This window comes from Vespa crabro, chromosome 5 (genome assembly GCF_910589235.1).
Source record: "Vespa crabro chromosome 5, iyVesCrab1.2, whole genome shotgun sequence".
Lineage (NCBI taxonomy): Eukaryota > Metazoa > Arthropoda > Insecta > Hymenoptera > Vespidae > Vespa > Vespa crabro.
Genome location: NC_060959.1, coordinates 11,757,757 through 11,783,456, shown reverse-complemented (window position 1 = coordinate 11,783,456; position 25,700 = coordinate 11,757,757). Strand labels below are relative to the sequence as shown.

Below are 25,700 nucleotides of genomic sequence, written 5' to 3'. Positions count from 1 at the left end.
GTAAAGGGAACTCTTATGCAAAACTTATATCATTATAAGCAAATACATACATACCGTATCTATGTCGTTCATAAAAATTTTCATTTCGAAGATCTCCGATATTATAAGAGGTAAAAATCTTCTGTAAAATAATATACTTGCATTAGACCTTTCATATAAATTTCTTTCATATAAATTTGATTTGTGCTTTTATGAAATTTCTTCTCGAAAGAATCGCTTTGATCCTTCTGTCGACTTTGAATTTTCTCTGTGTTAGTTGGTCCTAGATCCCGGTAACATTTCGATTGCCGTCAGATTACCATGGCAGAATCGTTGCTGTTGCGAACAGCACTTTCGAACAATGAAAGTTGATTGAATCCTCTCCGTGGCCTCCGTTACCTGCGTTTTACTTTTTCGTCCAGCCAAAGCTCGAATTACGGCCAGGTAACGTTACGTTTTCGTGCAGCTTACGAAGTCGCACACCATGAAACTTGCAGAACAAAGTTCGCTTTGATTCTGGACCTTGATGAAAGGGGAACATTTTCTGCGTGTCTCAGCGTATATGCACGCGAGCGTACGTGCCGTTGTCTTTTATTTGTTTCCTTTTTCTGCGATATGTGTACATGGAGGAACATAATAAAAAAACAGACAAACAGGCAAGCTGGGGTAAATATCATTTTGACGCCTTGATTGCATAAGCAAAAAGAAAAGAACACACACACACACACACACACACAAAAGTTCCGCTTACTTATCAAACGGAATAATAATCGTAATAATTGGACTATGTATGTCATTGGACGTTGAAACGATCCATAGAGGTTGAAGAGTGAAAAAAGATGGCTCGTCTACGTAAGAGAAGTTCAACCGTAACTGGAACAGGTAAAAGTCGCTGGGTAGCTCTTAAAAGCTCTTCTTTTAAAATTCACACCGTTCTAGCTACGCTCAACTATATTCTCTTTCTTTCGTATTCTTTATTTCACCGGCTGAATGTTTCTTCTCACGTTAACGTTAGCCCCGAGCCCCAACCTCGTTCACAGAGAAGCGTACTGAAAATGAATTTGCGACGACCGAGTTTTCTTCCACTGCGAATTTATTTTTAAATTTGAAGAAAGGGAAGAGGATTATTATTCTATAAGGGAAAGGGCTTATATCCGATTTCGAAAGCGGAACGCATGTAGTTTGCCAAAGGTGAAAAAAAAGGAGGGCTCATTACTCTTTCGAGCAACATATGCAAGTTTAAGGTATATGCTGCGATTAGCATTATGACGAGGTGAGAATTGAGTTTTGAAATTATCCAAAGTGAATCGTATTCGAAATTTCGTTCTTTTGCACCGTTGGCTACCACCGACGCTATTATTATCAATGTTCTATATTAAATCATCCTGAATTAAAATATTTAAAGAACAGTCTATGGACAAATTATGGGAGCGTTTACAATCAAGACAGACGGACGGTTTTTTCTTTGCTCGTGCGAATGGTGGAGAAGAATAAGTGAATCGACAGAATCGACAGAATCGACAGGATCGACACGTTGGAACAAACGTTGAAGGAGACTCGTTAATCCCTAATGGTTTTATGTTACAGGCGAGAGAATAATCAGCTTATTACAAGTGATCGTGAACTAGCTATTGATTAAAGATAATCAGCGAGCGGGACGCATTGAGCCAACTCGACGCGCGCAGTGAAATAATTAGCGAACGATCGTCGATGATGAAAGAGCGTGAAATTATTATTTCTCTTTGTGCGTGTTTTTTTTTCTTTTTCTTTTTTTTTTTTTTTTTCTATCAATTAAAATCGTCGCTATCTCTAATAGAATCGAAAACCGAACAATACGTATTAATTCGTTCTTATACACATCTGTTTCTTTTTATAATGTAGAAAAATAAGTACGGGACTAAAATATTCTCGTCGCGAGTGGCGGAACAAGGAATGTGAAAATTGACGACGAAAGTAATTGTTATAAAAAGTCTGTTTGAAATGTAGCAATTTCCGTTCGGTTAGTTCGCTCTTTAAACAATTGCCAAACATACACGAACTTAGGTGCGAGCGGCGACATGTCCATGTGGTTTATACGCGAATGGGAGAAAACGAGAGGTTCGGTTCGAGTCCGGGTGAACGAGCTAAAGCACGTAAATGCCTTCGCTCTGGTTGATTGAAATTTATGTTTTAATTCATAGCCGAATAGGCAGATACGACGAAACAAAATGTACCGTGAGTGCGAGAGAAATGGAACGTAACTTTTTATACGTATGCACTATACGCAGTTGCAAAAGGGGAAAAGAGACCAAAAAAATTAAAAGTTGGTCATTTCGTTTCTCTATTTGTTGTTAATTTACAGTAACATGACGCTGCTGAATACATTCAATGCTAATAAATTTTCATGGTTCGTAATCAATGCTCTCTCTCCCTCTCTCTCTCTCTCTCCTCTTTCATATTTCATTTCTAAAAACGTCAAACATTTTCTATGCCGTCCAGCATGTCCGTGCTTTGAACGCGATTTTTATTCACGAATGGAATTATGTGGCTCGTCGTAAGTCCTCGCTTTTCACGATGCTTTTTTCACGCGAACGAACGCAACATTCCGGGTCAACGGACGATTTATCGCAATTTAAAAGAGACTTTTGTCTCTTTTCTCTCTTCGGTGCTCTCTCCGTACATACGTTTCTCTTTTTCCCTTTCTTCGAATCGTCGTCCTGTTTCGATGAGAAAAGAAACAGGTTTTGCTATCGTATGGAAAAAACCAAGATTAAATATAAAAATATCATGTTAATCTGTTACATGAGAAGGAAAGATAATTTAAATGAAAGCGACTATTATTCTTTTAATTAATAGGTCAAAATATTGTTTCCGAAATATCCAGAAAAATGTATAAATTGAAGAGGAATTTAATTTGAAATATATTTGATAAGTGGTTGCACAAATTCCGAGTATATTTGATAAGTGGTTGCACAAATTCCGAGTATATTTATTCCGACTAAGAATCGAATGCATTTGACGAATCTAGATACGTTTTATAAATGATTATACCTTTAAAAAAATTTCCTTTTTCTTTATTCCTTCGAAATATTTTTATTTATTTCTTATTACAGACGATCGAAAAATTTGCCTTTACCTATCGTTTTATGACTATTTCCTTCCCTCTTTTTGATATTTCATTCTACCTTTTTCTCTGTCTTTCTTTATCTCTTTGCACTCTAATCCTCTAGCTATTCTCTGGAGCGTCATAAAACCGTAGTGCAGATTTGTTATTTCGCTTCTTCGTTGTGAAATGGAAAGTCGTTAACGTGAAAAAAATTACCTGTACGAGAAAACAAATCAAAAAACGTAGTCGAGAAGATTTTATAGAAGAAAAAATAAGGAAACAAAATTGGAACTTGAATCAGTAGCAAAAGCGAAGGTAGTAAATCGAATAAAGAACAATTTCACACGATTCTTCATAATTCGTTTGTATAATCGATGCATATAAAGAAGTAAAGGGATAAAGAAATTGTCAAGTATCACTATCAAAATCAAGTCCCATGATAATTTTGCAGATAATTTTGCTGCGAACGTCCTCAAAATTTACATCCCTCTTCTCAAGAATCCTCCTTGCAAATTTATTTACACTGTACGAAGAGAGGGAGAGAGGGAGAGAAAGAGAGAGAATGGAGTTGGAGGACAGGAGGGTAACGAGCCGACGAAATTATTTCGAGTTTGGAGATCGAATCGTCGGCTACCCATACACCCACGCTGTAGACACGATTACACGCACACACACACATACACACGCATGAACGATAACCGCGTACAAACACACGAACTGGTAGAAAGGCTGACTCTTTCTCTCTCTCTCTCTCTCTCTCTCTCTCTCTCTCTCTCTCTCTCTCTCTCGCAGGGGAGTTCGTGCCTGGTGAACGTCACGGTACCTCGACGGGTATATCGACGTTGAACCCCAGGAAGTTTAGTAGCCACGATCTCGTGGGTGTATTGGAGAAACAACCGAAATCTACGGGCGAGTAACGACGGGTATCGCGATGCAGAGGAGCGAACTCGAGAGAGAGAGAGAGAGAGCTAGAATTGGCGCGGTCCCATCGAACATAAATTTCAATCAACGGTCCGCCGCCGAGTGGAGCCTGAAATACAATCGCGTTCTCATTGAAGGCGTTCCGACCGTTTCGCCCTGCAGATATTTATTGCTACCTGGACGCGAAGGTGGTCTGATTAGTTGCACCTCCGCGCTTGGGAATTGCTGCTACGCAAATGGTCCGTGTGTATCTCCCCGAACGAGAGATATAGAAAGAAAGAACGAGCTACCTGGAGCACTTTCATCGAGCAACATTTTTGCGTATGGCTCAAGTCTACGATTCAAATATATCAAATACTAATAAAATAAATAATTAATAAAACTTCAAAGAACTTTTTTAGAATTTCTACGAGTCAAAGGAATTCTTTCGAATTAATACTAGTATGGACCGATAAAGTAATGAACACCTTACTATCGTTGTTATTAGTATGAAAGTTTGATTAGACAGTTTATAGATACACACATGGTATTAGCAAACTCAGTGAAAACTTGGCCGTTAATGGACTTGAACTTAGATGTTCTGTTAAATCCATGATATAATCTAACGGCTAGAATGTGCGGTAATTCAAACTGTCAGCAACAGCTGAACCCACTGTTTTAAGCTCCTGCAGTTTAATCCATACACGTGTGTGATTAGTTGTATCACCTTCGATAATGCACTTTCGATGAATAACCTCGTCTTTCGTGTTAATTGCATAAATTTATAATTGCCTAGTAGATAGATTGCGATCTATCCTAGCAACGCATATTGAAAACGAGAAAAATAGCCTTAAAATTTACCATCACATTCTTGTTAAACAACTAAAGAAAAACAATTGGGTTGTTGGGCGTTCGGTTCTTTGAAGGAAACGAGAAAAAATATGTGCACGGTTACGGTAAGCAATGTATATGCAAATGTATATTACTCTGCACCGTAAAACTCGCGATGCATATCCGAAAGTGTTCATCAAAGGCGCCGTCATTTATGATTTTCATATTTAATACGTGAAGAAGATTTACAATATGCTTTACGCTTGTGCGTAGTTTGCACTTTGAAAAACCTTTTTCAAGATGGACGATACAAAATTTTAAAATACCACTTACCTGCTGAAATTTTTGAAAGAAACGTAATGTACCTTTCAACAATTCCATCGTATAAATAAGTACGCAACTATCAAGAGGATTAAGAGTATGAGAGTTTGTTCTTTCTCAACAAAGGAGAAAAATAAAAATCGAAAGGCTATTGTTATAGAAAAACATTTACATATTTATATATATATATATATATATATGTATATATATATAAAATATAATACAATTTGTGTGTTACAGAGTAGATGATAGTGTAGCGTTTTAGATGTCGTCAATATTAAGTGTTTATTATGGGTAAGGTATAAATCTAATTGTAAGAGCAATATAAGGAGAAGATTGGCTTCTCTCAGGGGTTGTATGAGTGTTGTGTATGCGTGAGTGTATTCATGATCGGTGTGTCAAATACAATACATAGGTATATTAAACGTACGAAGACGTACGTATACTCATACGTATATGTACAGTGTACACACATCCACGCGAGCGCACACTTATGTATCTCTCTCTGTGTGTGTGTGTGTGTGTGTGTATATATTTATCTATATATTAGTATATACTAACGTAAATTATAAAGATACAAGATATCTATATTTAGCTATTCAATCGGAATTAGAGTCGAATGTGTATCAATGTGTTTATGTATGCGGCTGTGTTATGTGTGTAAAGGATAAGGGGCTCGCCTATTTTGGAATTTTCGGACGTTATTATTTAAGTCTAAAACTATATACAGGGTACCTATATACACGCGCACATGCTATTCACTCCGTTATCCTTACTTGATGTCATTCGCGCATAAAAGAAATGTTTCCTCGTCCGAGATACATTAGTTTCTTCGTTTCTTTTTTTTTTTATTTTCTTTTTTTTTTGCATAATTTTTATTATCCATAACACACTAATAGGCGTCGATAGCATTCTGTGTGATAAGAGCTACATCGTCCTACATACAGTACATACAATTTTTAAAGATTTCTTTCGCTCATCGCGTTCTCGCTAGAACATCTGATAGTTGAGCATGCATACTTTTCGATCCGAACGAAGGAATATTAAATTTAAGAGTACCAATCGATCGACTCTCTAATAATCATTTCCATCTATCGATTTCTGGACTTTAAAGTTCAACGATTAATTTATTTCTATAAACAACGTATTGAAATTTTCACTTACGATCTTATCTTCCTCCGAATCCAGTGTTCTCGCAATTATGAGCGTTTATGCGAGATCGCGATAAATGGCGGAAACCATGACGAAGAACGAGCTAAACATACACACGATGCAAGGATGATTCGAGTATAAATACATAAATATCCTTCTCTAGAGATTCGCCTAATTATCGTAATTATTTCCAGCTTAAACTTTTCTTGATTGTTCTGATCATATCACCGGCAGCTTATCGTAATGCTTATCTCCTCGAGCCGAGGAATCATCTTAACGCAGTCCTTCCTTTTGTTAAAGATCGTAGCACTAAATTCGAACGAGCTGGTGCTCGAGAAATTCGATTTTTCTTCGTGCTGCACGCAGATTAGTAATTGAAATAATAAGAGATGAAAATCGATTAAACGTAGAATAGTAGATTCGATCGATTTATAGGTATAGATCGGTTTTCTTTATCTCATTGTCATTTAGAGCGATAAAAATATTTGCTTTGTTGATAATTAACGTTTTTAGTTATAAGAAAAAAACAAAGAAAGTTCTTCTTCCAGCAACGTCTCGATAAGTGCTATCGCAATGGAAAGATGGAGAAAAAAGATAGGGATAGAAATAGAGAGATAAGGGGGGAGAGGGAGAGAGAGAGAGAGAGAGAGAGAGAGAAAGATAGAGACACCCACATGATTGCCCTAAAAGTAGTACATCTACTACGTACATAGATTTTCCTATGACATTTACGAATAATCGTGGTATTAAATTGCAAAACGTCTCGCTATGTGTATCATATCGATCTAGTTCGATTAATTAGCATCCTAAATTTTTTTTTCAAGTGCATGAGCAAGGATTGAAAGCAAAGAGGATAAATCAATGTAATTATTGTTTTTTTCTTTTCTCCGTTTTCGCTAAATCGAGCTCCATCGTTTGGTTCGATTCATGTTCACTTAGTATCAATGAATCTGTATAAAATCTTTTACTCTTAGTAGTACCTTTGTTCAATTTTCGTGCTTTAGGATATTTCTTGGCAGTTTCGAAACTTAGTCTTTCTCATGGATTTATGTGTAATTATTACTATTTAGAGTGATTATACTCTACCCAAAAGTATGTAGATACTTTCTTATTATGATTAAAAATGATTCCGGACAACTCTTTTGTCTTTTTTAAACGAATCCAAAACGCAAGAAAATATTTTTTTTGCAAAGAAATCGTCATAATTATATTCGTTATTACTTCCATTTAATCTCATCCTACCGACGAACGAGTAACCAAAATTCCTTTGCTTTGTCTAATTTAATAGATCGAAATACATCGGGTGGACGAATAGTTGACGCATCGAGTATGTTAAAAATTAATTTTCAGATATGCGTCACGAATTCGCTTACAAAGGGTAAGCGTGAGCTAGAAATTCGGATAAAATTGAAAGACGTAAGGGATGGTAAACGGATGGAAAAGGTACACGCTTCCTTTTTTAGGTACGAATACATTCGCAAAGAGTATTTGTGGATTGTGTTGACGCGTGTGTTTATGTGTTATTAATGGCAATTCAATAATTGTCAAACATCGCAAATCCGTGATAACCTCTTCTTCCCCTTCTTTTCTTCACTTTTTACAATTAAATAAGAAATAAATAATAATTCGTTCGTTCGACACGTCGAACGTGGAAAGCGCTTTTAACAATATTACATATAATTAATAAACTGTACAGAATGTTACATAGAGTCGTCGAATAGATAATCGTCTTATTTGTATTTATATATATATATATATATATATATATATACATATATATATATATATGTGTATATATATATATATATTTGTTTATATATATCTATATATTTATATGCATATATCCGTTCGTGTATATGTCCGTATATAAACGTTGGTTAAGTAACACAAGAGTTAACAAAAAGTAATGTATAACGAGATACACGAAAGAGCTTACAAAGTAGAAAACATCGCCCTGCGTCGTGTGTCTATGTGTTTACGTGAGTGTATTTATGTGTTCATGTGTGCAAATCAACCAATGTTTATACGACCTTGTAAAAACTCATTTGCAACGTAGCCTAATTAACGAAATATACAATCGTGAGTCGGAAGTCGAACGAATCGGGGAGAAACGTAAATGGCGAGAGATTCGCAACGTTTACGAGGTGAGCCTACGAAAAGTAGATCTACCGAATAAAAAGCTGCGTTCTCATATTAATAAGAGATAGAGAGATATTTCGTTCGACTTCCGAATCGGTAAATAAACAGTCAACAATAATCTTTATCTCGATACTTCTTCCAAAGAAGTTAATAAAAAGGAAACGAATTTAAGAGAGTCTACGGTGGATCTCTTTACGCGTAGAATACCTTTCGGCCTTTTCGACTGAGATCGAATAAATTCGCATCGTCGTGGTCGTATCAAATGTTGAAGCTTTTACGATGTAAATTTGTCTTTCTCAACGTTTACGGGATCGTTTTGAGGAAACTTTATGCATCGTCGATCGAAATTTCAATTAAAAAAAAATTCACGTTCAATAAGCAAGAAAGAGGAAGAGATAGATATTTCAAAGAGGAGGCAAATCAAAATGTTTACGTTTGCGTAAAGAGAGAGAACTCTTTTTTAAGAAAACTTGATTCGATTCGAAATATTTTTCGACGAATTTTCTTGCTCGTATAAAAAAACTCGGAAATTATATCGGCGCGTTTTTAGGAACGTTAGCCCGTCCTTGATTTTCTTCGATCGAGACATTACGCAAGGTACGACGAAGAAGGATCTGGAATAGGGAAGTGTACGCTATTTCTGCATGCGTTATGCAACGAACTGCAAAGTGACTATCTCAGAAATTTCCTCGAGTAGGATAAAACGAACGGTTTTTTCTCTATTATCGACGCGTTTTACGGTGGAAAAAAAAAAGAAAAGAAAAAAAGAAAGAAAGAAAACAGAAAAATAAATGTTATCATTGATTTCTTTTTCTCCATTTCTCAGGGTCTTCTTCAATGAGAGATTCTTAAATTTTATCGACGTTTATCTCGTCTCCTCGGAATAGAAAACTAAAGCGCTATGAAAATATCGGATATTCATGGAGAATTTTTCTTGATTCTTTCCAACATCCGTCTCTTTCAAGGCCGAAAGGCATTCGATTCTTTCACGTGAAATTGCACGCGATAACGTCGCAGGAACGTAAATCTATAATAATGGTTAAAAAAACGCGATCGTAACGAGATCCGTGCGATATTAAAATCTTCTTTATCGACTCGAGCTTCGATTCATGAGGGGAAACTTTGAGTAAGTAAATAGAAACAAGATAAATCATGGGCACTTTCTTCGCGACGAATAATAGCTCGAAAAGAAAGATAGTTTGACAAATTATTCCCCGAAATATATGAAAGCCCGAGCCGTTTCTCATTCGTCAAGGATAAATGTCGAGAAGAAATGTTCTTAACGTGTCGCGTTAAGTTTAAGCGACAAGTGCCAAAAGGACTCGTGGCACGTACTCACGGGCCGCGCGATCTCACGATGATCCACGATGATCCGCAACTAGCTCGATCCACAAGAGATAGGAAGGGTGAGAAACGGAAACGGTATCGAACGGAGCAGACCCTGGTCTCTGAGAGAGCCCGATCGAAGATCCAAGAGCGAGAGACAAAGGCGAAAGAAGCCTCTCCTTCGTTTTATTCCGCCCTCGCCCTTAGCTCGCGTCTACTACCTCTTGTTTCATCTTTCTTTGTTTCTCACACCGCGGATCCTCGAAAGTGCCTCTTCGAATTTGGAACGATCGCGCGGATTCCGATCAGGATAGTTCACCTAAGTCCAGCCGCGAGTCCTATTAATAGGGTCGTGCCAAGGATCAGTGGCAAGGAGTATGGGCCAGAAATCGAAGGGGAACTTGCGGCGGTTGGTCCTTCGCTGCTTCTCGATACCTTGCTTCGTACCAACTGTCCACGTTCGACCGCGTTTGCTTCGTCGCTTTCAGCGTCCATGGGATAGCCCATGTCCGAGCAAGCTAAATTGGACTCCTCGTAGGAGTAGAGAATTCGCGGATAGTGCGCTACCAGCGATTCCGTTCCCTGTAGGACGCCCTTGTTGGTCCAACACAGTGGCATGAACGTACCAACCCTGGTAGCTTCTTGGAAGCTTTGGAAACTCGTCTCCCAGTCGTAACTTATAAGACGATCCTCCAAGGTCATCCCGGAAAGGCTCTTAGGTTCCTGGATTTTCACTAAAGTCGAATCTCTGAAAAAAAGAATTGAAGGAAAATTTTGTCACGTTACCTCTTTTTTTATCACTAGTCAATATTATGCCGACGGCTTTCGATTCGGGAAGACTCGAATAATGTATTATAGAAGTACATTTAACGATTGTGATTGAATTTTAACGAAGTATACTCATTCGTTCTCCTTTTTTGGACGCTATTACTGACGTAAACTAAATTCGATATTTCTTCGAAGAAAGAAAGATAAAATACGTAAAGTTCATGCGTAGACATATACGCGACATGATTCACAACGTTATTCGTGGAAATATCGTCTGTAAGCATGTTCGGTACGTTACGTAACCCGATTGAAACTAAAGCGTGCTCGTGCGTTCTTCGCGTGCGTTTAAGGGACGCGTTGATCCCTAATGACCAATTTAAACCGATCAAAGAGGAGTGGGAGGGTGGGAGGGAGAGAGTAAAAGCTGGCAATCGTCTCGTCCGTTTACATAGGACTCGTACAAACCTCTCGTAATAGCGCTGACTAGTGTGTGTCGCGCCAATTTATCATCAAGCAGTTTCGGCCAATTCGACGACTCTACCGATTTTGAACGAGCTCGTGAGATCATCGAACTACGAATTTCTTCTTCGTGTCAACTCGAGCGACAATTTTTTAAGTAGATTTGTAATTACCAAAGCGACGCTTACGAAATAAAAGAAGTAACATCGTTTGGATGGGATAAAATGAGGAAAGATAGAAAAATGATGTCACAATGAACTTACTGGATGACTTTCTGGACGCCGAGGCTTTGCAAGACGGTCGGCAAAGATGGCAAAGAGTAGCAGATCGATAGTTCGATCCGAGGATAATAAAGAGCGGATACCAGGCAAGTTTCTTGTCTCGTCATCAAACCTCCGAGCGTAATAGTTGAACGGGACTCGGACGAGTACGTGCATTCCGCGACTAAGTGGTCGCCCTGTAAAACGATCAAACGATATATCTAAGCAGCTTCCTACCAAGAACGTTCTTCCATCTGTCGATCCAACCGCAACTACTTTTTCATACTCTTCCATTTTTCTCAACGAAAAACTCTGCTTCTTTTTAACTTTTATTCCTTCGGCCTAACATACGTTTTATCTTCTCCTCTACAGGTGGTCGGTCAAAAGGTATCAAATTAAAAGATCGCGATCGTTGAGAACAATGGAAAGTGAAAACTGCCCTCGTGATGATAATAATAATAATAATAATATATGCGGATAGTAAAAATTTAACGAATTTGAAGTAATATCAACAACGCGCATACTTACCGGATAAACTTTAACGGGACGTTGAAGCTTGCGATACTCTTGATATGTTGGATCGTAGTTGGTATCCGATGCGATCGGAGGAAGTTCCTCCCCAGCACGAATCTGTCTGAATCTGATTTTCCTTCCTAGCTGATGAGTATGCATAATTACCGCGAACATGTTTATCCCGCTATTAGGTATAGTTTGTCCGGTACACTCGGCTATGCAGTGACCTTCGGAGACTACTTCGGGCTGTCCAGGTGGTATAATGTGTCTCCAATTAGGATCAATGCCTATGCTCAAAATACCGGCATCGTGAAGTCTCAGTTGATCGGTGTAATACAATCTCAATCCCGAGCTGTCACTGACTACCAAGTTGTCGTTTACTAATTGCTGAGGATTGATGTATTGAGTTTCGAGCATGTAGTAACGCGAACCGTTGTCAGGATCCAAAGCATAGCCAGCCTCGGGCGGATAATTAAAGCCCTGCCAACGAAAAGAATAGAGAGCAATTATGCAAACTTTTGTTCTTCCCGAAGCAAAAAGAAATTTAGACGTTCCTATTAGACCCTTACAACGTTCTCCTTTTTATTCCTTCCCGAAGACTATGAATTTTAATGGGTGACTCACGTGCACCTTTGAAACATTTTCATAGTTTTCTGTTACTCGATTTTCGGGGATCATAAATGATCTTAATCTTATTGCTCCAAGCGTATATAATATGTCTCTTTTAAGTATAAAGTCTGCAAAGTTGATCATAAAGTAGACGATCGCACGATGCAATTTTTCGACCCATCCGTTTCGGAAAAATACGAAAAGCTTGAAGTTTTAGAATGATATAGCACCGAGTGCGCTCAATCTTCACGGAACGTAGGTTCGAGGAAAAATCGAATGCGTGATATCGCGAGAAAAAGGGAGATAATGAGATCGAAATTTCGTTCGTTCGTGAGATCTTCGCTATTTGTTGCGTCTTCGCAGGATACTCGCGTTACCATTCTCGCATGACCACGAGATATGGTTTTGCGGTGGACTATAGATGAAAATCGATATACGCGCTGTGCTCTCGCTTCCGAATTGTCAATTGCTCCCTATAACGTTCGACACCGTAATGTTTGTTTCTTTATCAACGTCCCAGATACGCCTATTTCGTTCCTTCAAATGACATTCTCCTCAAATCTTACAAATGATTTATAATAATCTAAGATCATTTCTACGAGATATTTTAATAAAATTTTAACGTACCTCGGATCCCAAGCTCCATGTAGCAGCGATCGTGTTACATTGCGTTGCATTGTCGTCTTTATAACAAGTACTGCCAGTTGTTTTCGAGGCCTCTTCGAGCTGAGGATTATTAATAGGACACTCGTACAGAGTCATATGGTGCAAGTACGTGTTTTTCCCGGGTTCGATGACCGGCTCGTACTACAATTTAAAAATGTACGCAAGATTATATAATAATTGAACGGTGCAACGACGATTAAAGAAATATATCATTTCAATTAATTGATTTATACGATTTAAATTCTTTTTAGCGTCTTTCTTTTTTCATGCATAGTAAATTAAGTGCTTCTACGTTGAAGGTTCGACTTTAAACACTAGAGTTATCGCTAGAGTTAACGCTAATCGTCTCTCCTCGTTTCTCCGTGGAAGGATGGAACACAATGCAATCGCATCGCATCGCATAGTTAGGTCACGTTCGATCGAGTTCGAGATTCAGGTGCTATCCTAGCTGACTGGCGTTAGGTCAACTACGAGTATATTGCTGCACCACTCTCTATTCCCTAGAAACCCAGGGGAATCTGTTCGAGGTATCGCGAGTCGTGAAAGGAAAGATATAAAAATAAATATAACAATGGCTTTCTCTCTCGCGGTTAATCGATAAAACTTCAAAAAGAAACTTACAGATATTTCGGGATAACTTGTTTCTTTTGTAACTTCCTTTTTTTTTTTTGTTCACTTCAGAGATCTTTGAATCACTTGGCCACATGTATCATGATGCGAACGCATGATTTAATAGAAGGGAGAAAGGACATTTAGGATTGATAAATTTTGGCCGTTCATTTGGAAAACGTCAAATGGCGATATAGTTAGAAATTAATGATTTCGGTAACGCAAGAGAGATCACCGGGGACGTTATAAAGCGCTCGGTAAGCGTATTATGAGCTTTACGATCATTCCCCTTATTATTGCCACGTTTATTACGAACATTCGGGCTCGCATCGCCTGCTTTAAAAACGTCCTTCGAACGCGGTTCGACGCACGATAAAGCAAAACTATTAAATTAATTTTTAGACAATTAACCGTCGCGTTTTTTCGTAGATAAATAAATCTTGTCTTCCCAATATGAATCATAACTTAAAGACGATTCTATTTCATAGAACTTGCTATGTTTCTCTTTCCTTGTCTTATCGAACCAAAATAGAAGTCATCTTTCTCGTTGAAAATTCATCGTAAACGGTAACCTTCGTTCTTTTACTTATTCTCTTCAAGAGTAAACGAGGCGCTCTTCTGACTTGTAAAGATTGTCACAAACGTACAAAGAGGTTCGCAACAACAATACACGCTCGGTACGAGCTTTATGTTTCCGTGGAGACTCTCCTGCAGGAAACGTGCAAAAGAGAGACAACTCGATACTGTAGTTTCTACGCCATTTCTCTCAACTATTTCATATTCGGTTAACGTATTTTACTTCTCCGTGAAACACCCGTAAGGCGTCATAAATGTGTTAAAGTATATATATATATATATATATATATATATATATATATAGAGAGAGAGAGAGAGAGAGAGAAAAGTAAGAGAGTTACCTTAACAACATGGTGTTTGCGATTAATGTTTGGCATTTTTATTATTCGACACCAAAGTAACGAATCCTTGTCTCTTGGCAGTATAACCTGAAACAAAAAATCGTGAAACAATCATTAATAATAAAGATAATTGTTCAACGTGCAATCCATGTGATATGATAAGCATTAATCTATGTGAGAACGTGTGGGAATCCATTGAATGGTCTCTTGTTACGGTAAAGAAAAAATGTCGAAGGCGGTAAATCGGCAATACCAGAATCGTTTCGAACATTTCGAATGCGTTGGATAGCTAAAATTTAAACGTGACAATTTTCTTTCTTGTCTGATTCTCTGAAATATTGGTGCCCTGTCTATTTCTTATGGAACGTCATGTGTTCACTTTTGACAGATTCCAACTGAGAAATAAACATTATTATCACTGAATAATTAATTGGTATTCGCTATCCGATAATCTCTTCCTTTCAACATTAATTCGAAGCTAATCGTTTTTCGTTAAATCCAAACGAATCGAAAAGATTCCTATCTTAAAATACAATCTATACGAGGTTACGAAGAGAAGCGATTCTCGGTATCGAGCGGAATGTGAGATAAAAATAAGAAAACAAGGATTCTCTCTCTCTTTCGGTCGGTCGAAGATCCTGCGACGAAATAAGCCGCAGGGCAAACGCGGAGGTGACGCCTCCGCAACGGAGAAAATTGCGATTTTTTGTAACATCCGCGCAACTCTTCGCCTTAAGCTTAGACACGCCAGCACGGATTTTCTCACGCGTCTCTGTCAAATTATCGATGTCAAGATTACCGAGAAAAGGATCCTCGAACGTTCTTTCTGTCGAAAAACGAAACGAATATATACGAAATTTACTTTGTAATCTTCTTTCTATCAGCCTTTTACCATGACATATTTATAAATTGTAAGGATTTATAAACACACACACACACACATATATATATATATACATATATAATATATTCGCTTTCAACGACGTTACTATGTTTAGAATTGTTTAGAAATGTATTATCGATCAATGAACAGATAAATATTTATTGTACTGCGCGCAGATTGGATAAATATGAATTATCATAATTGAATATCGAGTGGAAAAAAAGGGAAGAAGAATGTTGGTATCAAGTTAAAAACGGTATAAGAAAACGGAATCGTCGTTCTGGTTCTCGTTCTGTTCGTCATCCTCTGTACACTGGAAATACATATTCATTGCGGTACGATACGAAAGTTATCTGACCGGTCGGCTACTTCCTTTTATGAGAGCGAGAAAGACGAGAGCAGTTGTGGTATTGAATGAAGAAGAAAAAGAAGAAGAAGAAGGTGAATAAAAGAAGAAACAAGAGGCATTCGCGTAAGAAAGAAAAAGAGAAGATAAACTTCCCGGCAACTTTATCTTTCTACGTCATCCGACTGGCTCGAAGAGATGGCTCCGTCGAGACAATTAAAACCGCAACGCTCGAGAGTTTTCAGTGTGGAAATGCGTTTGCGAAACGCGCCACATCGAGTTATCTGATAGCACCAACGCTTCTCACCCTGACCTCGGAAAGTTTCTTTCAAAGATAAGCCGAAACGATTCGCCTATGAAAAGTAGTCCCTTTTTATCTTTCCCTCGAATAAAACGAGCAAGTTCGGTACGTACATAGATAATTAGAACAAAATTTCGGTGATTTAATATTTCACGATTTTACAAAAAACGTAAAGGTAGAAAGATTTTCGCGTTTTAAAATCAGACGCAAGATCCTTGATTCCTTAAGCAAATTAAAAGCCGTCCAGTTGGAAATTTATTTTCGCTATTAGAAATCTCATTCATCCATGAATATTTTCATTCTATTCGATGAATTCTATTCGATGAAACACGAGTTACCTATGAATTGGCGATTATCTCACTGGTGAATTAGCCGTTTGGAGTAACACACTCGGTTGGCCTAAATTCAATTCGATATAAACTATAAACGGCCTTTCGATGGCATCGCTAAGCGGAATTAGCATTGTTCGATTTCGACGATAGCTCTCCTCCTCTCTCTCTCTCTCTCTCTCTCTCTCTCTCTCTCTCTCTCGTTTCTTCCGATAATCTATGACCCGACGACGCTAATGAACGAATAGTTTTTGCCGGATGTGACCCGGTTAAGATTTATGTCGTCATAAATTCGTGCCGCACAATGCTTCGTGGCTTGCATCGGATAAAAATCCACTCGTATACTCGGAACGTTAAACGCGTTCGAACATTCATCTCACGTGCGACCGCTGCTTCCACATCGCTACGAGAGATTTTTCTTTCTTTCTCTCTCTCTCTCTCTCACACACACACGCACTCTCATCGAGGGAGTACATCCATGTGTTCGTGGATACAGTAGAAAATGCAGTCGTGTGTGCAGCATGCGTCTCGATGCAACCTCTAGGGCACGTGACAAAAACAGAACGATACCGAAGAAGCAAAAAAGCAACAAAGATCGAAAGAAAACTGATCGTTCTTTGTACGATTTTTACACCTGTATTTTCCCTTTCTCACCGATCTACTGATATAGAAAACATTTTTAAATAGAAAATATCACATTGTATTCGTCAATTATATTTTATTAGCAAAACTTTGCGTCGAGTCGTCTTGGAAATTATTTTTTTAAATATTTCTTGAAGCAGCTACTGAAATCTTCATAGACTCGAGTTTGTGCGAATAAAATTGTAAGTATAACAAACTTTCGTATATGATATTCGTAAAATATGAAGGAGAAAGTTTTATGATAATAAAATAAAAGTTTTGTTAAAACAAAGAGTTTTGTTAAATAGGAAGGTATAAAAAAATCTGAAACTCAAATCGTGATAGACAGAAGGAATAAACGTAGTTTATGATAAAGGAATGAATGGAGGTAAAATTTCGCAAAAATAATGAAACAATGATACTGCATAAAGTCGTAGGATTATTTAACTGCTGTGAAATAGACGTACGAAAATTTAATATTTAAATGAAAAAGTTCAATTACTCTCTCGTTTTTAAAGACGGTAATATAAAAATTGATAAAATTAGCTGCAATATTTTAGCGATTCGTTGCGTTGCGTACAATTTCACGAGTCAGTTTAAATTTTCATTTTGAGCCTTGAGAATCTTACTCACACGACTTACCTCACTTTATTATTTCTCTGTTTTCAAGCCTGAATCCTAAAAGGTATCGTTTAAAAAGAAGTGTTCGAGGACTGTGTCATTTAATATCAATCGTGCTAAAGTTGTATCGCGCCGACGATGGTTCGATAAGTGGTTAAGACGAAAAAGAGAAGAAAAATACGGAAGAACTCGAGTTTGGATTAAATCCACCCTTAAATTGTCTTTATGAGTGCGAGCTTCGTTGTATAGGGTATTGAAGGATAATTGTGGTATTCGCGACTATATAACGAATATCGACCTTATACAGTATAATAACTCCCTGAACTGATACGCCATTTTAACGCGATCCACTCCGGCAAACTCCAATTAAAACTCCTTAATCGTCTTTCTTTCGCCCTTTCGCGAAATTTAGCCGATGAATTTGTATGAGAACGTTCTCTATCGAATTTTTTTTTCTTCTTTTCCTCTTCCTTTTTTCTCGTCAAAAATTTCGTAAAGAATGTCCTCTTTATTTTACGTGTTTCATACGTACGTTATCAATACCGTTCGCAGATTCCACGTAGAACGTATTAATGAAATTGAGTGAACGTAGGAATCGGATCGATCAATGAATACATTACTTTCGATGTCTTATCTATAAGTGTCTCTTGTATAAATGAACGAAGGACAGCTCACCTGGTGATTCAATACGTCCCAGGTCTTCAGTATGGGCTCGCTCTCTTGATTGTGAGACGAACGTTTCGGCTGTGTATCTCTCTGAACTAAATACAATGGCCTAGATCCTCTTACCGCACCATGACCAGGCAGAACACCAGCCACTGAAGCGGGTTCCTTCGCGTGATACTGCCAAACCACTTGCATCGTGTCATTCTGAAAGGTTAAAGAAATAACATCGGAATTAGTACAATACGTCAGCTTGTTCTAATTTCATTCTACATAGTCTATGATAAAGCTCGTATAGATTTTAATATAATTTAAAATATGTAACTATTAATATAATTAATATCGCAACGTCATTACCAAATGTTCTTTATTTTCTTCCAAAATTTCGGAAAGTTCACTGTACCGTAGAAACCTATATAAAATAATTGAAAATCGAAAATAATTGAAAACTGATCGAAATAATAACGAACGTAAAATTAAACTGCTAGAATATTTTCCGTTTACATAACCAATAATCTTTACGAATATACAAAATTTCCAATCCTTTGTACTCCCTCGTTACGGATTAAATACAGCGAAGTTACATAAAGTTAATAAATCGAATTGTTTGAAAAGCTCTACGCATCCTGATAAAGAAGAAAAAAGTTCTTGGGAATGGGCTACGCATTCGAGGTAAAGTGAAATGGACGTTAAGTCGATTAGTATCCGCAACGGAGTACCAATTGGCACGGAATCAAATAAATCGTATTCGAACCTCTCAGAGAGAGAGAGAGAGAGAGAGAGAGAGAGAGAGAGAGAGAGAGACAGAACACGCCTTTCGCAATAACATTTCTTTCCTGATTCCTCGCGAAAAGATTTATCACGATTGAATTTTCCTCATTGGGTTTTCGAAATGAGATAAAAATGCAGCATCCATACACTTTAGCATAAAAATTAAATAAAACTTGAGCTTATCAATTGTTTCGCGAAATTTCCAAGACGTTGGATTTTTTTATGAAAGAAAATTGTATTGTGAAAATTTTTGAAAAGAACTCGCAAACGAGGTCGTCAGTTTTGCAAATAATCCAATTTTGAATGAAGCTTCTCACCGTGGAAACAGTCGAATTCATTTACAATTCATCTTCTATGAAGGCATTTAGTATTATTGCGCTAGCATGAAATGCGTCTTTACTTTATCGTTGGCAACGTTCCAGCCACGACGATACCATGCAACGTTTCGTCTTCATAAGGCATACATTCGATCAATTAACGAAATCTCTTCCTCTCTCTCTCTCTCTCTCTCTCTTGGTTCTCCGCTATAAATTCGGTAATTAAACCTGGTTCCGTCTAAAACTATCGAAGTAGTTTCGATCAAAGAGTTCCATTTTTTGAATAAATTCTTTCCAATCTAGGCCTCGAAAAACGAACGATAATAAAATTCCTAAAGTTGTTATTTCGATGATACAAAAAACCATGAAAAGTCAATTCCAATAATAATTCAGTATCAGGTGTTACGCTTCGAGAGCGCAATGTCGATCGATCGAGAGCGAAGCGATTAAATCGTCCCCGTGGCTGATTAATGGCCATACCTAACGAATCCTTTGTTCTAATGCTGCACCGATAATCTCCTGGCCTTGGATTATACACCAATGATAGGATTTTTCATACTCCCAAAGCGAGAAAAATCGAACCTTAGACATTTTATATTTTTCAATTAAAACGGATTTTCTTCACATTCCTTCCTTCTGTACGTTTATTTTATATTTCTAACTGGAAAAAAGTAGTACACGCGTCTCCAACGTGCAATCAATCCAGTAGAGTTTTATTTCGAGACAAAGATTTATGATACGCGCCTCAGGGATCAATTCCATTTTACGCATAACAGCGGCAGGAGCAACGGCAGGAGCAACGGCAGGAGCAACGGCAGGAGCAGCAGCACCGGCAGAAAGAATAATAATAATCATCGTTTAGGTCGTCAAGGCAGAAGCCACGCGCATAGCTTTCTCCCTCTCCAAAGGAATGGAAGAAAAGGGCCCCCAGGCCCTGAGGGTGAGAGTAGAATTTCAGTTGACTGAATACTACGCACGAACTTATACAATTGCGTACGGCCGCTTAACGATTAAAGTGAATTCACGATAATATTTCCATAATGATCGTATATAATTAGATACAGGCATAGTCGCGTCGATATCCAATTGTAGCAGTGACTAGAGTATTTGGAGTAAGTTCCGACCTCGAAACACGTAGATACATATATCGATCTCCTTGCAACGTGCCAAATTCTAAAGGGTCGGAAAGAGGATGGCTTCTATGGACCACTTACAATTGGGAACGATTGTATTTGATTGGAGCATTGGCCAGATACAATCCACAATGCCACCTCGTTTTCCACTAGAGTGGTAGACGCTACCACCTCCTACCTAAGATCTCGGATCTTCGTTGATCGTTATCCCCTCGGTATGGGATACAATGAAATAATTTCGAATCTTCGATCTTATCAAAGATCTTGATTACGTGGAAGCTCGTTATCGCGATAATCGTTAAAAGATAATTCGTCGCTCGTATCGCTCGAGTGGTATCCTATTTAAAGATATTTGCCGATCGAAAACAATAAAAAGAAATATCGTTGTTCTCTTTTCTTTGTTATTTCATGAAACCTCAATCTGATGATCCTTTTTGAAAGATCGAATACGTTTTAACATCCAAAAGTAATTTCCTTCGAATCCAATTTCCAAAGAGATAATATCCACGATATCAGATGAAAGTTACTAGTATAACATTTTCCCTGAACGTATTCATGCCAAGTGGCAGAGCCCTATACACCACGATCCATCCTCGTTCTGGCTTCGTGATCGAGAGGCTCAATGAACGGGCTCTTCGAAGGAAACACGCGCGAGGTGTAACGAATCGTTCGCCGATACCGAAGAATAATCGACGGAGAAGCCTTCGTGGATCCGATCTGCCAGAGTTTGAGAGAAAGAAAGGAAGAAATATAGAAGGGTAGAAAAGCTCGATTGTAACGAATTAGAATCGACGAACTGCAAGAGCATTAGTGGCAATGGCTCGAACGAAGAATTACGTAGTCTGGTACGATCGAGAAGAACCGTAGATTCGCAGGCCACTCACGCGTCGGCCATTTACGTTTTTCGATAATCGCCAAATCCTTGATCCGAAAGCTCTCACGGACAAGACAGAGTTGCGCACAGACTAGCGCAATCTTTCGAGAAGGTTCTTCCACCATCCCACCCCGGCCCCCGCAATCTCTCGTTCAATGTTTCCTCACCTTCGAGCCACTTCGTATATCCAACGTTTATTTCAGTCGGTCGAGACAATTGGGCGCCCGTTTACCTGAATTGGATAGTTTAGGATAGATATCAAGGCTCGACCTAGATCGAAAGATTCCAAGGGTGAGCCAGCAGTCGAATCGGAGCTCCTGGGTAGGTCTTTTGGGTGGAAAGCCTTTCCTCCCAGGCCAAGATGAAAGGTCGATAGTAGGAAACGGGCATCGCGTGAGAAGGAGAATAGGAATCACGCGATTCTTAGGACTTGGTCCTTCTTCCTATGTTATGCCAAGACCCTCCCCTCCTTCTTTCGATCCTACTTCTTTCTCTCATTCTTTCTTTTCTACTTATTTTTCTTAAAAACTCTACTTTTCCAAAGGTACGGCTCGTACTTTACTCGAAAGAGAGAGAGAGAAACTATCTTCTATTGGAATAAAGGAGGAATATTAAGGCCGACTTCTTCGAAGTTGGTGACGTCGAAAACGCGATCCGAACGAACGACTTTTGGAAAAGCTACGGAGTTGTAAAGGGACTCTTCGCGTTTCTAGATATTCGAGGATTTTGAAGTTTGACGATAAGGTACGAAAGAAATAAAGAAGGAATGAGGAGGGGGAGAGAGAGAGAGAGAGAGGAAAGAGAAAAGACGAAATCTTTTCATCGATGTTCAGGAACAAGTAAAAATTATGGCTGCCGGAGGGAGTAGGGTGAATTAGATTAATACTTCCCTTTTCTTCGGGTGCGATCGCTCGGGAAAATCTTTTCGGTTCTCGAAGAGTTCTCGAAGGGTGGGAAGATCCATGGCGTTGGAAAGTTCCGATCGTAAAGTCGGGATTCTACGTTTGCCGAGGGTGAATTGGTATAAAAAGAGAGTCGGAGAGGTCCGATAAGCTTTTTCTTATTCGCGCTAAGTAAAACTATAAGGCTAATTTTTATGATATTTTCAAAAGAGACTTCCCTTTGATGGAGGATTAAAGGAGAAATCGCAAAATCGTTTCGATTCTCAAAAATATTCGAAAGTTAAAATATCGAGAATTGAACATTTAGCATTCCGGAAAGGCTCTTGACCTGTGTGAACTCCAAGTTATAAACTCGTCCATGACCAGCCTTCACTTTGTCCCACCCTACTCTCTTTTTCTTTTTCTTTTTCTTTCTAATTTCCCTTCGCCTTATCCCTCGGCAGAACTTGTTACTCGCGAATGAAACTTTCTACCGGCGGGAGAAAAAACAGAAGGGCGAGTTCCAATTTCGAAAGGCAAAGCTATGCTTTCAAATGACTCTCTTTTCTCTCTCCCTCTCTCCCTTTCTTCCTAGAAAATAATCATTCACTGTAAAAGGATAGGGTAGAAAATGGAAAGTAAGAAAAACGCGTTCTTTCGGTAACGACGTTTGATCGACTGGAGAATAAAATAGGATAAAACCGAAGTAAATTCTCGAAAAAAAAAAGTATATTATTCGATATAAACGGTTTACCGGTGAAAGTATTTTAGATCGAACAAAATTCTCGAGTATCATTTCGAATAGCGTTCTTATCAAAGATAAACCGTTTGAATGGTTGAAATTTCTACGAAATAATAGACGACACGAAAGTAACACGCGTTAATTAATTTCCATGACAAGCCAGAGCTTTCCAAGTATATCAAGAATCGTCGCTGAAGGGTAAGAATGGAACTTGAGGAAGAGCAATAAAAGTATCGGTGAGGCTACATCTTTTCCTCTTTCTTGCCAACGAGTGAAATAAGAGAGGGAGAGAGAGGGAGAGAGAGACAAATTGAGAAAAAGTAGAAAAGAGGTTGAAAAGACAGAAACAACGCAACGAAAGTTAGAAGCCGCCTTACACCCAAGGCTTCCAGTTTCCCCCTGGAAAGAAAAGTAAGTCCGAACGCCCAAGGGATAGACAAACCAATAGGAAACGAGCTGAAAGTGCTCCAAGTAGCTTCCTTTTCGTGGCAACGTTAATTGCTTCGAGTACAAAAACCAAGGTAGCTAGTTATCGACGGTTTCGAGCCCTTCCTTCCTACCCGTCTCCCCTTTCTCTCTCTTCCTTTTTCTCACACTTGTTCGCTCATAATCGCTCCATCCTTTTCCTTACTAGTCCGTCTTACCATTTCTCCTCCAACCTGTACCCCCTCGACGTGCCGAACGTGTTCGCAACTCCGATAGGGAAAACTAATATTGAACATTCCTAAGTAGAATGCAAAGGGTAAGACCGAGCTAGACCGGCGTAGAAAGAAGGAAGAAAAAGGGAGAAGAGTGAGATGAGGGTGGCTATGTTAGAGTGGGAGAGTCGAACTTGAAAGTTTTAAAAAGCAATTAAGAGCTTCAAACTCTGGACGCTTACTTCTCTCGCTACAACTCCGCCATTCTTCCTACTCGACCCTATCAACCCTTTTATGCGCGTGTTTTGTTCGGTCCGTCTTGCGTCCGTGTGCATATCCTTGTGTTCGCCTTCGAACCATCTCTCTTCCCACTTACCATACTTCTTTCCTTGATCTTTCACCTACTTATAGGAATTGCACGCAGAAAAAAAAAAAAACAAACTTGAAAAGGAAGATTTCATAATTCTTCCCAAATCGATAACGACGACTTTCTTCGAATCAAAAACTTAACTTATTTCCTTATAAGTTCAATGAAAGTACTTGGCCAAGTAACGTAGCTCGTGCATGTGTCGAACTATATCGACGACAATTCTGTCCGAGTTGCTACAAAGTTCTGTCCTGCTTTGGTAATAAAATTTATGCTCGTCTTTCGAACGTTGTAACTCGGTCACAATATCGGGACAACATCGCCAGTTTTCTGAAGGCAGATCCGGCGATGACATTGGTTGCAAATTTTTAACCAACAAAAATTGTTCATTTTGTGGAATTCTTCATTAAATGAACGTAAGAGGTTCGTGTCGATTAACCTTTAAGACTTTCCAAAAACGCTCGAACGTATTGCTCATAAATCTCTTCGGTTCTCGTTTCAGTTAGCGTTGTTTCGAGATTTCTCGAGTTCATATATCTACTTGAAGGAGACCGAGAGCTAGAGCGAGAGAGATATAAAGATTGTGAACGGGGTATGCATAGCATATAGAGGTGGTGAGCGCACTCATCCGTAACGCGGCTCCCATTGAAACTGTCGCGACCTCGGCTACGAGCACGCACGTCTACGCCGATTAGATTCAAATTCGTACCGAGAGCTGTCTCGTGCGCGCGCGCCACGAGATACGCGCTGAGAATATTTTGTTTGGGAACCCGTTTTTTCAAAGTCGCTCGATTCTTCTTTTGTCGGCTGTCTCGTCCTTGGACTTGGATGAAACTCCGTTTCATCTTGCGAGTAGTTCGTTCGAAAAAATATAAGTAATTAAATGTAATTGTAAAGAAATTATATACAAGCAATAACGAGATATTGTTTACCGATCAATCGATTTGTCTTATAAATAAATCGACATTTTACTTATAGTTAAATTTCATTCGATTCAAACGAAGAGGAAAAGCCGTATCTCGATAAAGCCGTAACCTTCGCAAGGCCAGGGAAAACCATCCACGCGATAATTTTAGAATCGCGTGATTAGAGTTCACAGATTAGGGCTTGCTCAGTGAATAATGACTTTAAAGCGTGCGCGTTAAGCGAAGGTATACAAACTATTGGCGCAGCAACCACCGAACACTTTTTTTCTTTTCCTATCACTTCCACTATCGTTTTTCCAACACGTCCTAACATCGGACTCCATAACAAATCGTTCGTAAAGCTCAGTTTCATCGCGAATTCTGCTACATTTTTCGCTTACGCCCGTCGATACTTTTCTCTGATGTTTTGTTTCTCTCCTACTTCGTGCTTCGCGCGATATTCGAAGCCAACAAAAATATTTCATTCCATTTCCAGGATATTACGCGAGAGAGAAAAGCACTTTGCGATCGGGATGGATAAACAAGGCCGATTCGTAGTTTCAATTTTCACTGTAAAATTCGGATTTTATGTAGGTCCAATCCTATTTTTTCGTTTTTCTTTCTATTTTTTTTTTTTTTGCACCGTCGACGGACACACGAGGGCGTACGTCTATCCTTGTTATTCTTTTTTCTTGTCGTTATTGCGTAACGATCGATGCTCGACCAAGAGACGCAAGCTTGTCCATCGACAATTCGTGCCGTCCTCTAATTCAC

At 38.7% G+C, this 25,700-nt stretch overlaps 1 protein-coding gene across 2 annotated transcripts in view; it reads right to left on the bottom strand.

Annotated features, from left to right (window-relative positions):
• Positions 1 to 5,270: 5,270 nt before the first annotated feature.
• The window catches only part of LOC124424025 (MOXD1 homolog 2), a 151,077-nt gene continuing 130,647 nt past the window's right edge, over positions 5,271 to 25,700 (bottom strand). For both annotated transcript variants that reach the window (XM_046962482.1, XM_046962481.1), the window contains 6 exons: positions 18,311 to 18,505; positions 14,535 to 14,621; positions 12,970 to 13,149; positions 11,749 to 12,213; positions 11,224 to 11,417; positions 5,271 to 10,481 (listed from right to left, as the gene is read on the bottom strand). In XM_046962482.1, the coding sequence (XP_046818438.1) occupies positions 10,049 to 10,481; positions 11,224 to 11,417; positions 11,749 to 12,213; positions 12,970 to 13,149; positions 14,535 to 14,621; positions 18,311 to 18,505 (1,554 nt within the window). In that variant the 3' untranslated portion in view covers positions 5,271 to 10,048. The remainder of the gene's footprint in view (positions 10,482 to 11,223; positions 11,418 to 11,748; positions 12,214 to 12,969; positions 13,150 to 14,534; positions 14,622 to 18,310; positions 18,506 to 25,700) is intronic.